This window comes from Henckelia pumila, chromosome 2, assembly GCF_033568475.1.
Source record: "Henckelia pumila isolate YLH828 chromosome 2, ASM3356847v2, whole genome shotgun sequence".
NCBI classification, from domain to species: Eukaryota; Viridiplantae; Streptophyta; class Magnoliopsida; order Lamiales; family Gesneriaceae; genus Henckelia; species Henckelia pumila.
In genome coordinates, this window is record NC_133121.1 from 193730957 (window position 1) to 193746039 (window position 15083).

The 15083-nt window shown below is 39.4% G+C and overlaps 1 protein-coding gene across 1 annotated transcript; it reads left to right on the forward strand.

The window, feature by feature from the left end:
- Window positions 1-3453: 3453 nt before the first annotated feature.
- LOC140879286 (uncharacterized) lies at window positions 3454-5268 on the forward strand. The gene has a single exon (XM_073282964.1). The coding sequence runs from the start codon at window positions 3454-3456 to the stop codon at window positions 5266-5268; it is 1815 nt and encodes a 604-aa protein (XP_073139065.1).
- Window positions 5269-15083: the final 9815 nt, after the last annotated feature.

Consider the following 15083-nt stretch of genomic DNA (forward strand, 5'->3'; position numbering starts at 1 on the left):
ATCGATCGATTGTCTCTTAGCTTTTTCCCTTTTGCTGCTCGTACGTTTGTGAACATCGATCGAAGCGTATTCACTCCGATCCGACGGCGGCAGAAGGAAGAATACGTTGTGGGTGCTCGTGAGCTTCGTGATGTGGTGGGTTTTCTCCTTTTATGTGTATATTTCTGTTTCTTGTATGATTTTATCTTCATTATTTTTAAGTCACAGGCCCTTCATCTTTTATGTGTCCCCAATTCTCTATTCTTCGACAATATAATTGTCTGCTCACTTTGCACAGCTCGTACGTCTTGGTGCTATATATTGTAGGTAGAGAGGGCATAGGGCATGTTGTTGGGATTTCACGTGTCCCAGAAATTCTTTCTTTTACACCATCTATTGCATTTGGATCCACTTACAATATAATATTTACTCAATCGTTTTTAAATTGAATATTTTCAAATTAGCTAGATTTCATGTGGATACGCTGGGAAAAAATACAAGGAAAGAAAACGATCGAGTCGTCCCTTTCTAGCTTTCTGTAAAATCTTGTAAAGAACCCTTGTGACTCCCTCGATCTCTTCACTATCATCCGATCCATCGAGAATGTATATGCACAGTAGCCTCAATGTCATCATTCGAACTATCTTGTACTACCAGATTCCCTGTATCCCATCCAATACTATCTCCTTTTTCCTCCAAGATCACAAGATTTCCATCTCTTGAAATCTGTAACGAACCGTTCCGATCATTTAAAGGCTTCTCTTTGTTAGCTACCCATATCACAGTCATCTCTGGGATAGTATTATACATTATACCAACATATATGTAACTACTGTTCGTTGGGCTGAAGAATCCCAGTTTGAAATATTGTCCGCTTGAAACTAACATTTCTGAGTCTCCAAGGGATTGATTGGCCCTTAACGTGTCTGTGGTTGTGCCGATTCCGGAGAAGTAACATGCAAATATAACCCAAGAAACTTGGAACATGGACAGTTCGTTTGTTTTACTGCTGGAAACCATGTTTAATGTTGTGTTTTGCTCCACAAGTACATGTATGACACAATGCAAGAGAATTGTGAGGTTTCAGTTGTACATTCTTGAAGAAATTTCTGAGAACAGGCTGATGTGATGTGATACCTGTTCCTCTGTTCAACAAAGAAAATTGGTGGTTTCCGAAGCCGTCTTATTATAGAAACTATTTTACATTATTGAGAATTTGAATGATTCAGAATCATTTTAGTCAAAAAACAACTACTAGCTCAGGTCATTTTGCTATTTAAGGCCTCGACCTTGATCAGGGCCATACCTATTTAATTTAGATGAACAATAATTCATTTTGTTTTTAGATCATGTAAGTGATTGGTTATTAATTTAAAACATGCATATCATGTGTTAGGGTCATCTTTCATTCCACAAAATAGTTTTATTTGTTAAGGAATTTGATATTAAATTTGGGACCATGAAAAGTTTTTGCAAGTTGCCAATTGATATCTCGATATGATTTATAATTGATCCTTTCAAACCGATTGATTACAGCTTTGAAAATTGGTATTAATTAGTGAGATTAGTTAGTAAATAACATTATAAAAAAAATTAAATTATAATATTTAAGAAGGGGTCGAGGGATCAGTTTGGAATATTTCGAGATGGCTTTATGAAATTTTATTAGATTTTTTGTTGTTTTGCGAAAATTCATTTATCATACTAAAAATTAATTACCATAAATAAAGAATTTATTTAAAATATAAGATATAAAGTAAAATTGACTTTAGATTAAATATTTTTTTTTAAAAAAACAGTTAGTTTGATGGAATTTACTTAGTTTATTTAAAAAATAATATTTAAAAAATTCATTTGAGAAATCTTAATTAGTGAAATAAACATTTAGGTTTCTGCCCCACGGTACCTCGACGCGTCCCTCTTTTATTCTCTTGTTATTAGTTTGTTATTATCCATGTTCATTCGTGTTTATGTATTTCCATTTCCAATATCAGTTTTCCATCAATATGTTAACATGTCATGTGCATTGCAGGTTCTGAATTTAGCGTAAAGTGGAATATTTTGAATTTTATCGGAGCTGTAGGAACTTTACACGAGGTATATTAATTGAAATTATTTTTTGTGATGCACTTATTTAATGTGCAAGATGATTTTATGTTGTTTATCCTTCTTTTTCTTGTACACTCTATGTAAACATATGCAAATTGAATCATTATTTATAAAGAACAGAAATGTAATCTCCCCTGCTTTGTGTCCAAAAATCTGTTCCTTTCTTCTTTTTTTTTTTTTTGGGTATTCGTTTTGTCTTTAGATCATGTACGTGATTGGTTATTAATTTAAAACATGCATATCATGTGTTAGGGTCATCTTTCATTCCACAAAATAATTTTATTTGTTAAGGATTTTGATATTAAATTTGGGACCATGAAAAGTTTTTGCAACTTGCCAATTGATATCTCGATATGATTTATAGTTGATCCTTTCAAACCGATTGATTACAGCTTTGAAAATTTGTATTAATTAGTGATATTTGTTAGTAAATAACATTATAAAAATAAATAAATTACAATATTTAAAAAGTGGTCGAGGGATCAGTTTGGAATATTTTGAGATGGCTTTATGAAATTTTATTAGATTTTTTGTTGTTTTGCAAAAAATCATTTATCATACTAAAAATTAATTACCATAAATAAAGAATTTATTTAAAATATAAGATATAAAGTAAAATTGACTTTAGATTAAATATTTTTTAAAAAAAACAGTTAGTTTGATGGAATTTAATTAGTTTATTTTAGAAATAATATTTAAAAAATTCATTTGAGAAATCTTAATTAGTGAAATAAACATTTAGGTTTCTGCCCCACGGTACCTCGACGCATCCCTCTTTTATTATTTTGTTATTAGTTTGTTATTATCCATGTTCATTCGTGTTTATGTATTTCCATTTCCAATATCAGTTTTCCATCAATATGTTAACATGTCATGTGCATTGCAGGTTCTTAATTTAGCGTAAAGTGGAACATTTTGAATTTTATCAGAGCTGTAGGAACTTTACACGAGGTATATTAAGTGAAATTATTTTTTGTGATGCACTTATTTAATGCGCAAGATGATTTTATGTTGTTTATCCTTCTTTTTCTTGTACATTCTATGTAAACATATGCAAATTGAATCATTATTTATAAAGTACAAAAATGTAATGTCCCCTGCTTTGTGTCCAAAAATCTGTTCCGGCCTTTTATTTTCCTGTTGGGCTAGTTTATTTTGAGTATTACTATGTTATCATCAATGTTAATTAAGAAAATTGGAGATCTATGCTACTACTTATTCACTACAAGAATTCGGATAAATAAATTGATTATGATTTTTTTGTTATTATTCTGTACTTGAGATTGTGTTAATATCTTCTTGTATGATGTACAATTTTTTGAAGGTAGGTGTTGTTTTATTTCTGGCTGCTTCGTTATATCTAAAATGGACAAAGAATGGATGTCTAAGCATAGACTATCAACTGAATATGATATTGGAGTAGAGTCTTTCTTGAAATTTGCATTGCAAAATGCCGACGATCCAGATGCAATCCCTTGCTCTTGTGCAAAATGTGGTAATATAAAGAAAAAAAATGTCAAAATAATAAGGGCACATTTGTACTGTAACGGGATAGATTTGACATATCATACATGGATATGGCATGGGGAAACATGTATGAGTAAGAGCTCAATGAATTATGATGATCGAGCTGGGCAAGTTGGACACAAAGATTTTGTTGAAGAACCAATAGATATGGTACATGGTGTATATGATAGTTATGCTGAGAATCCAGATCAATTCACTAAGCTATTAGAAGATGCTGAGAAACCTTTATATCCTGGATGCACTAAATTCACAAAGTTATCTGCAATTGTGAAACTATTTAACTTCAAGGCAAAATATAGTTGGAGTGATAAAAGTTTCACTGATCTGCTTCTTCTGTTTGGAGAAATGCTTCCAGGTGAAAATGAATTGCCTTTGTCATTGTATGATGCAAAGAAAAGCTTACGTGCATTAGGAATGGATTATGTTAGAATTCATGCTTGTCCTAATGATTGCATCTTATACCGAAAGGAGTACGAAGATTTTGCCAATTGCCCTACTTGTGGGACGTCAAGGTGGAAGGTGGGCAACAAATCTAAAGTAAGAGAAGGAGTTCCGGCAAAGGTCTTGTGGTATTTCCCGCCTATTCCAAGATTTCAAAGAATGTTTCGGAATAAGATGATATCCAAGGAGTTAACTTGGCACTCTGATGAAAGAATTCGTGATGGATACTTACGGCATCCAGCTGATGCACCGTCTTGGAAATTAGTTGATTGCAAGTGGCCAGACTTTGCATCAGAGAAAAGAAATCTTAGATTGGCTATATCAGCTGATGGGGTCAATCCTCATAGTTTGATGAGTTCTGCATATAGTTGTTGGCCAATTTTAATGGTCACATACAATCTTCCGCCATGGTTGTGTATGAAGAGAAAATTTATGATGCTTACTTTGTTGATATCTGGTCCTAGACAGCCGGGAAATGATATTGATGTGTACTTGGAACCTCTGATTGATGACCTAAAATGCTTATGGGATACAGGTGTTGAAGCATATGATGCATATCGAGAAGAAAGTTTTTCTCTTAAAGCTGTCTTACTATGGACAATCAATGATTTCCCTGCATATGGGAACATGTCGGGTTGCGTTGTGAAAGGATATCATGCATGCCCTATTTGTGCAGAAGAAACATACTCAATAAGGTTGAAGCATAGTAGAAAAATGTCATATACAGGGCATAGAAGGTTTCTACCTTTAAGTCATCCTTATCGAAGGCAAAAGAAGACATTTGATGGGAACCAAGAGTTTAATCCAGCACCAAATCCATTGAGTGGCCATGAAGTTTTGGAAAGAGTTGAAAGAATTAATTATCAACCCGGAAAACTTACTGGAAAGCTACAGTCAAAGAAGGATGATGGAAAACCATGTTGGAAAAAGAAATCAATATTCTTTGAACTTGAGTATTGGAAACATTTGCATGTTCGTCATATTATTGATGTGATGCACATTGAAAAAAATGTTTGTGAAAGTCTCATCAGCACATTACTTGACGTTCCGGGAAAAACAAAGGATGGAGTGGCATCAAGATTAGACCTTTTGGAAATGAATGTGAGGACTGAATTGGCACCAAATATGGGAGAGAAAAGGACATTTTTGCCACCAGCCTGTTATACACTAAGGATGAAAAAAAAAGTCTTTGCAACTGTTTGGCTGGAATAAGGGTCCCCACAGGCTACTCATCCAATTTTAAAAACCTTGTGTCGATGAAGGACTTGAAACTGGTTGGCCTTAAGTCACATGACTATCACACTTTAATGCAACAACTGCTTCCTGTGGCCATCCGCGGCATTTTGCCAAAAAAGGTCAGGGATGTTGTGACTCGGTTGTGTTTCTTCTTCAATGAGTTATATAAGAAAGTAATAGATGTCCCAAAATTGGATGAGCTGCAAAGAGAGATTGTGATGATATTGTGTTTGCTTGAAAAATATTTCCCTCCTTCCTTTTTTGATATAATGATTCATTTAACTGTTCATCTTGTAAGGGAGGTAAAATTGTGTGGACCGGTATGGCCTAGGCACATGTACCCATTCGAAAGACACATGAAGATTTTGAAAAGTTATGTGCGCAATCGCAATCGGCCTGAAGGGTGCATGGCAGAAAGTTATATTGCTGAAGAGGCTGTCGAATTTTGCTCAGAATATTTGTCTAATATCCACACAATTGGGATACCATCAACACATCACTGTCTATCCCTCAGAGTCTGCAACACATGCCTCAAATCATATGCGTGTTTATTCACAACATGTGAATATACCAAGATATCGTCAATGAACAAAACGAAAAACTTGTCAAGAAACTCCCGGAATACTCGATTCATCAAGTCCATAAATATAGCTGGTGCATTAGTGAACCCAAATGACATTACTAGGAACTCATAGTGCTCATACCTGGTCCTGAATGCCGTCTTGGCTATATCCTGATCTCAGATTCGCATATGATGATATCCTGATCTCAAATCAATCTCCGAGTAAATCTAAGTACCCTGCAACTGATCAAACAGATCATCTATACGAGGCAAAGGATACTTATTCTTGATTGTTACCCTGTTCAACTGATGATAGTCAATGCACTACCATATAGACTCATCCTTCTTCTTCACGAACAGAATAGGCGCTCCCCAAGGAGAAACAATGGGACGAATATACCCTTTGTTCAAAAAATCCTCAAGCTGCAGCTTCAACTCACTCATCTCTGGCGGAGCCAGACGATACGGTGCTCGAGAAATAGAAGAAGTCCCTGGCACCAACTCTATGCCGAACTCAACTTCGCGCACTGGAGGAAATCCTTGAATCTCATCTGAAAAAACATCTGGGAATTCATTCACGACCGGTATAACTTCTATACCAGCACTTTTAGTGGATTTATCAATGGCATAGATGAGGTAGCCTTTCACGCAAGATCCAAATCTCGACAAACTTTCAAAGCTGATACCAAAGGAATCTGAGGTCGCGCTCCCTCACCATAGAAGAACCAACTGTCTTCACCAACTGGATGAAATCTTACCAATCTCTGGTAACAATTCACTGAAACTCGATATGTAGTCAACACATCAATTCCCAGAATGCAATAGAAATCCTCCATTGCAAATATCATTAGATTCACCATCAAAACATTTTCCTCAAACTCTAAAGGGCAACCCAACACTAGACGCTTAGCCAACGCAGACTGACCCGTCGGAAAAGAGACAAGGACCACTGTCTCTAGTGATATGTATGGCAACTTATACTTCTTAACAAATTGTGCATAAATGAAAGAATGAGATGCACCAGTATCAATGAGTGCAAAAACAAGTATATCAAATAACAGGAACATACCCGCTATAACTTTCTCATTTTCATCCACTGCCTGATCATGTCTTAGGGCAAACACTTGACTGGAAGCACGAGGTTTCAGATTAGAACCCCCTGTTGACTGTCCCTATGGTCTTTGTTGTACTGAAGCCTAAGAACAAGAACCTGAGCCAGAACCAGCTCCCCCGGCTGTGGACAATCCTTCTTCAGGTGGCCAATCTCTCCGTATGGGAAACACACCCCTGAAACCTTTTGGCTCCTATTGGAAGGATGATTCCCACCACAATGTCTGCATAGACCCTGATTATTCCTGCCAAAATGCATCACCTCTCCAGATCCTGAGGAAGAAGTAGAACTAGACTTCTTAAAATACTGAGCACGGGGACCCAAAGAACTCGTGGGTCTAGACGAAAGGAAGGATCTGTTACGGCGGATACTGTCCTCAGCCTTGTGACAACGACTCACAATTCCCTCGTATGTCATGTCATTCCCACATCAACTTGGTCGTGGATATCTGGATTAAGGCCCTGGGAACAGATTATAATTCGCCTTTGTGCTATCAGCAATCTGGGGGCAATAGGGTAGCAACTCAAAGAACTTCAGCTGGTATTCGTCGATCGACATCGATCCCTGCCGCAAACTCAGCAACTCGCTCGCCTTCGCCTGTCGGAGAGCAGGAGGAAAGTACAGCTTATGGAAAGCTGTGCGGAACTCTACCCAGGTAGCAACTTCTCGTGTTGCAATAATAGTGCGGATGCAGAACGCCATCATCTCTGAGCTCGTCCCTCCACGAGGAAATCCAGAGTCTCCATCTTCTGCTCCTCCGTGCATCGGAACTCCCGGAAGCAGACCTCTATACGCCGCATCCATTTCTCCGCATCCTCCGATGACTTTCCTCCGACTAAGGGTTTCGGACCCATCTGCAAAAATCTGTGCATACTGAAGCATCTATGATCATCATGGCGATGGTGATGACGGCCCCGGCAATGGTCTCGATCATCATGATCTCCCTAGCGTCCACCTAGGCTGTCGTGGCTACTTTCTTCACCATAAACCGCCATCTACACGATGATTAAAGGTTAATCCCAAATCCAACAGTCCAAATCCCAAGATTACTATGCATGCTCTGATACCATAAATGTAGTTACTCGCACCGTGATCACCTACTTATCAGAAACTTTAGCATGCATATAACTTAATTAAATAAATCATCAGAATAATCAGTAGAAATCATAAATAATCAAAATCTCAAAAATAAATATTTATACAACCAAATCAAAAGTCCAGAATGTATTAATCCAAATACATAAAAAAACATAAGCTTAAACAATAACCCTGCTAGTGCTCTGATATTCATGTTTGTGTTGCATATTTTCATATCATTTCATTGTCGTTTTTGCATGCATTCATTTGTTTTAATTAAGTTTTAGTTTGTATTTACGCGCTCCCGTGTTTATTGTATAGGACGTATCTTTTTGTCGAGGAAAAGATGGAAAAGCTTTTGCGCGAGAATGAATTACGGAGCAGCAATGATCTGAAAATTATATTTAATTTTATAGAATTCCAAATCCGATCTCCACCGTTCAAATGAATTTCAAGATGTTTTAAAGCAGCTGTCAAAATTTCAGCTCAATCCGATGGTTAGATTGTGAGATATGATTTTTTGAAAATTGTCGCTCGCTGCAGAATAACACATGCGAAGCTAAGGCGCGCCCTCCCGATTTATAGGTGCGCCCGTGCCGTCCCTGGACGTGAAAAGAAGTGAAAATACGAAGCTAAGGCGCGCCCTCCCGATTTGTAGGCGCGCCTGCGCTGCTCTGTGCGAGAAATTGGCCGATTTTTGTAACTTTAAAACACTCGATTTGTCGGACTTTCTTTGACGGGCTTCGAGGACATATAAAAGAGATTTAAAAGACACAATAGAAGAGATCAGAGGGAACGACGCAGACTTGGATGGCCGAAGACAGAGAGAAATCTTCTGGCGGCTTGGTTCTTTCTTCCTTGTTCTTAGATTTTAATCTTTTAGTTTTTGTTCTTGGTTGAAGGAAGACGAAACCCTTGATTTTATTTAATTTGTGAGATTCAGTTTGTATTTGTTTAATTCAAATTGCGTATCAAGAGTTATTCTGAATTGATTGCCATGCTTGTGTGTGAGATTATAGGCCTGTGATTTCTATACAATCTACTGCTAAATTAGAATTCAAATCCGTAATTGTTTGAAACCTCTGATTTGTGAAGCAACTACAATTAATAATCGTCCGCTTGTGAGATTAGGAATTGTAGGGATAACAATTGACTAGGCTAAATTCATCCGCTTGTGTATGGGTTGTCTAGATTTATCAGTTTTACTAGTTTGAATGCTGCCGTGGGTTTAAATCTGATCGCTTGTATTGGGTTAATTCATTGGTAAGGGTTAATTTAGAACGCTTGTGTCTAGTTAACTAAAATTAAGGTGAAACAGAAATTAAATTTCCAATGGTTAATATTCAATAAGAATTAATTATTTTTAGAGAATCGATGATCAAATGAATAATTTCAAGGGTGGAGTCGACTGATACCAAGACTTGTTTTTAAGTATTTTATTTTGTTTTAAATTGTTAGTAGTTATTTTTTAAAATCCAAATCCCTTTTTTTTATTTAATTTCAGTAATTTTAAGAACACAGATAAATTTCACCTTCCTCGTGGGAACGATCCCTACTCTCGCTACTACATGTTTAATTGTTTAATCTGAGTTGGGTTAATTTGGGCGTTACACGACTAAGAGCTACCAAATTTTGGCGTCGTTGCCAGGGAAAGGCGTTTAATTTATTTGTGTTTTGTTTTTTTTATTTTTATTATTCCTCCTAGTGCTACTCTGGTTTGTTCGTGCGTGCGGGTGAATCTTCGAAGGAAGAAGAATTTCCATACGACTCAGAGATAGAAAGAATTTTGCTTAGGCGAAGGAGGATTATTGCGGTGTAATACTTCGAGATGTTAAATCAACAAGTATTCCCAAGTTTTATCCAGCAACACAGAGAGCCTTTCTACGCAGCATGGAAGAGATTCAATGATTTAGCAACCATCATCCGGTATCGTGATTTTTCTAACTATTCTCTCCTAACATATTTTCTTGGTGTTTTGGATGCAGTGACAAGAAGATGGGTAATTGATGGAGCTTTCACAGCCGGTATTTCAATTTTTTGCCGAGATGAAGAGACCATTAGACACCTGATGGATGATATGACAGAATTTGACTATTACCAGTATTCACACTTTCAATACCCAGATTTTACAGACCAACCATTCGAGCTTCAACAGGAGGTGGGAAGTTGTGATCAAGGGGTCTTACATCCGCTGGAGGATATAATGAGAAAGCTTGTGGCATCGACTGAGGAAACTATAAAAGATATGAAGAAGTCTAGATGCGACCTTGCGGAGCACATAGAGAATCTCAAGAGGTCAATTCTCCAGGGACACAGCGAACAGGAGGTGAAGCAAGATACTCAAGCAGTGACCAACCCAATTTGGTTTGATGATGATGACTCAGAGAACCAGGATTGGGAGTGCGAATCAATTCCTGCTGAAGATTTAGAGGTGCTTGAGTCTTCTTTTCTTATTGACCCACAGCCGAAAGATGTACTGGAAGAAATATTGGTTGATGGAAATATGTCAGAAAAGTGTGAGGATGACGCGGTTCAAGAATCTATCGATAGGAGCTCATCGATAGTATTATCATACACACATCCCCAATATCCTGTCCTTCCATCAGTACCTGTTTCAAAGGATTTTGGCTTCCGAGTTCCAGTAGAGATATTCTCTTCCCATGTTTACCAGCTTCAGAGTGTTGTTGAGGTGACGATCTTAATCTGTTTACATCTAGCCAAGATTGAGGGCATATGGAACCAAGACCCATTTGTGGTGTCATATGACACTTACTTTGGGCGTCAGCCGCTCTTTGAGCAGTGCTTCTGAGAGTCAAGCCGACGACTGAAAATCAAGCGCTGGCTGGGAGGCAACCCAGTGTCTTTTTCCTTTATTTCGTTTTTGTTTGTTTTGTTTTTTGTTTTATTTTCTTTGTTTGTCAGAACCTAGCCGCCCCATCTGCAGTCCAAAGTTTCAATAGGAATCTTCCGTTATTCAGCCAGATATCGAAGAGAAAAACATCGACACTTAAACCAGGGGAGTATTGTTTTTTTTGTTTTGTTTTGTTTTTTTTTTCGCTTTCATTTTCATCTTGTGTTTGCATTTGTGTTGTTAGTGCGAGAGCATTGAGGGCAATGCTTTGGTTAAGTGTGGGGGGAGTTTCATTCGTTGTTTGTGTAGTGACCCTTACCCGGATCACCTACTAACTGAACTTAGGCATGCAATTAACTTAATTATACAGATAACAGAATAAAACTGCGGAAACCATAAACAATATACAATCCCAAGTAAAGGAATCTGTAATTTATCCAAATAATATACAACCAAATCGAATAGCTGTATAAACCCAAACAACAGTAATAAAACCTAAACGAAGCTCCAGCTGGCCAACCACTGACTAGCCCCTCCTGGATCCACCCTCATCGTCCAATCGCAAACCTGCCCCATGGAATAGGGTGTCCAGAAAATACAGAGTACGAGACGTGAGCATAAAACGCTCAGTACGAGAGTATGAGTATAAATGCATGCAAAGTGAACTCCCTATAGACTTGAGGTCAAGGATCAGATAACAGAGACAGACCGGGCTCTGGTATGTAGCACGCTGTGCCGTCGCTTCAGGAGGTGGCTCCCATACCGAGATAATCGTGGATACGCCGGACCCAAATCGATGGAAGTCCATCCACTAACAGGATAGGGTACAACCCTACTAACAGACATCTCGAAAGAGATACAGCAAGATGCAAATGAATGCAGCATAATATCATGGCATATAAATCATGCAGTCACATGCATACTCAGTCAGGATATCTCGAACAGTACTTTCGTACCTCAAAACAGTGCAAGCTCTACCAACTCTAGGTTCACGCCTATAGTCTGCTCTACACTGCCAAATGATATTACTACCATTAAAGTGCTATAAAAGCCTTAACTAAGCTATTGCATACTCCTAAATATTTATATGAAGCAAAAGCTATACCTTCGTCCATCGTTAGCCCTTTGATGTCGATGCCTCCAGAACTTGGGCACAACTCCGCTACGACTATCGAATGCCTCGCCGACCTCCGGACCAAGCCTAAGATGACTAGAATAGCTCCAAAAGGACTAGAATGGAAAGGAGAACTCGGAATTGGCAAATGAAAGTGAAGCCTCGGCCTTCTATTTATAGACAACGATCGGAACTTCCGATCCTTGATCGGAACATCCGAACCTCGATCGGAACATCCGATCCTGCCATCGAAGCTTTCGAAGATCCTGATCTGCCACGTGTCAAAATATCACTTGTTGACTCCGGATAGGGGTGATCGGAGCTTCCGATCTTGTCACACGTCATGCCTGATGTAATATCGATCGGAGCTTCCGATCCTATTCGGAGCTTCCGATCCTGATCGGAGCTTCCGAACCCTACCCAAGTAATTATGATAAATTCCTTAATTACTGATTTTGGTTACGGGCTACTACATTCTCCCCAACTTAAGATATTTCATCCTCGAAATCAGGTCTTAAGTACCGAATGCAAATACAGAAATCAGAAACATTCTTTATTCAAATCAAACGTTTACAGAGTTGCAACTGAATACAACTTAAAGAATGAAATCAAAACAACTCAGGATGGTCTTTACGCATCCTGTCCTCAAGCTCCCAAGTAGCTTTCTCAGTGCCTTGGCGCTGCCACTGAACTAAAACCAAAGGAATGACTTTGTTCCGTAAAACCTTATCCTTATAATCCTGGATACGAAGAGGTTTCTCAACATAAGTCAAATCCTTGTCTACCTGAACCTCAGACCGCTGTAGAATATGAGATTCATCCGCCACATACCATTGCAACAGAGATACGTGGAACACGTCGTGAATACTGGATAGATGCGGTGGCAAAGCTAGTCGATATGCCAAATCGCCAATGCTCTCCAAGATCTCAAACGGACCGAAAAATCTGGGAGACAACTTGCCCTTAAGGCCAAATCTGATAATCTTGCAGAAAGGTGACACTCTCAGAAACACTTTCTCCCCGACCTCGAACTGCAAGGGCCTACGCTTGATATTTGCATAACTGGCCTGACGATCCTGTGCAGTCTTAATACGTTTCTTGATTTGATCAACAATATCTATCGCCTGCTGGATAAACTCCTGTCCCTCAGCCTGTCTCTCCCCCACTTCTTCCCAGAAGAGTGGAGTACGACAACGTTGCCCGTACAACGCCTCAAAAGGTGCCATCCCAATACTAGTATGATAGCTATTGTTGTAAGCGAACTCGATCAACGGAAAATGATCCTGCCAGGCTGAACCAAAATCCATGACGCACGCTCTAAGCATATCCTCTAAAGTACGGATAGTGCGCTCTGACTGACCATCAGTCTCCGGATGATAGGCTGTACTCAAACTGAGAGTAGTACCCATCGCACTCTGAACACTCCCCCAGAATCTAGAAGTAAACCTGGGGTCCTGATCGCTGACAATGCTCACAGGCACTCCATGAAGTCGGACGATCTCCTGAATGTACATCCGTGCCATGCGATCCACAGAGTACTCTCGGCTATAGGCAATGAAATGCGCTGACTTGGTGAGTCGGTCCACCACAACCCAGATAGCATCACAGTTCCTCGGGGATACCGGCAAATGGGTCACAAAGTCCATTGTGATAAACTCCCATTTCCATTCAGGAATAGGCAGACTGTGAAGCAATCCTCCAGGTCGTCGGTGCTCTGCCTTGACCTGTTGACACACCAAACATCTCGAAACAAACTGATAAACACTGCGTTTCATTCCTTTCCACCAGAAACGAGTACGTAGATCCTTGTACATTTTGTTGCTCCCAGGATGAATACTCAACTTAGTGCGATGTGCCTGAGACAAAATCTCCTCTCGCAACTCTTCATCCTGCGGAATCACAAGTCTACCAGACAAACACAGAAAGCCATCTAACTGATAATGAAATCCAGATGAGCTACCCTCGTTAGCTAGACGATCTAAACGCTGGGTCTTCAAATCAGACATCTGAGCATCTCGGATCCGCGAATACAAGGCTGGCTCAGATAATATCGCAAACATCAGGATACTCTGCATACCTTTCTTATGCTTGAAGGTATAACCTGAAGTACAACAGTCACTGATCGCACTAGACATCGAACAAGTCTGAAGTGCGGATAGTCGCACCTTGCGACTCAAAGCATCAGCGGTGAGATTAGCAGCTCCCGGATGGTACTTAATCTCGCAATCATAGTCCTTAAGCAAGTCCATCCAACGTCTCTGCCTCATGTTCATCTCCGCCTGAGTGAACAAATACTTGAGACTCTTATGGTCGGTGAAGATCTCAAATTTCTCGCCATACAGATAATGACGCCAGATCTTCAAAGCGAACACAATGGCTGCTAACTCCAAATCATGGACTGGGTAGTTGTCCTCGTGATGCTTCAGCTGTCTAGAAGCGTATGCGATCACATGCCCATTCTGAGTCAGGACACAACCTAACCCCTGAAGAGAAGCATCCGTGTAAACTACATACCCTCCAGATCCTGACGGTAATGCCAACACCGGCGCAGAAGTCAACCGCCATCGAAGCTCACAGAAATTCTCCTCACACTCGGAGGACCACTCGAAATCCACACCCTTGCGGGTAAGCTGCGTCAACGGTCGAGCTAACTGAGAGAAGTTCAGAATGAAGCGACGATAATACCCTGCTAGACCCAGAAAACTACGGATCTCAGCAACTGTCTTCGGACGCGACCAATTAAGTACCGCTTCAATCTTGCTTGGATCAACAGAAATCCCCTCCCTGGATATGATATGGTTAAAGAAAGGCCACTTGATCCATCCAGAACTCACACTTGCTCAGCTTGGCGTACAACTGCTCATCTCGAAGAGTTTGTAGTACCAACCGCAAGTGAGAAACATGCTCTTCCGTGTTACGCGAATACACCAAGATGTCGTCAATGAAGACCACGACAAACTTGTCAAAATACTCCCTGAAGACACGGTTCATCAGATCCATGAATATAGCCGGCGCATTAGTCAAACCAAATGGCATCATTAGGAACTCATAATGCCCATAGCGAGTACGGAATGCA

Bases quoted from the DNA above. Each gene is read 5' to 3' on its own strand.
- LOC140879286 (XM_073282964.1), top strand. From the start codon at position 3,454: ATGGACAAAGAATGGATGTCTAAGCATAGACTATCAACTGAATATGAT.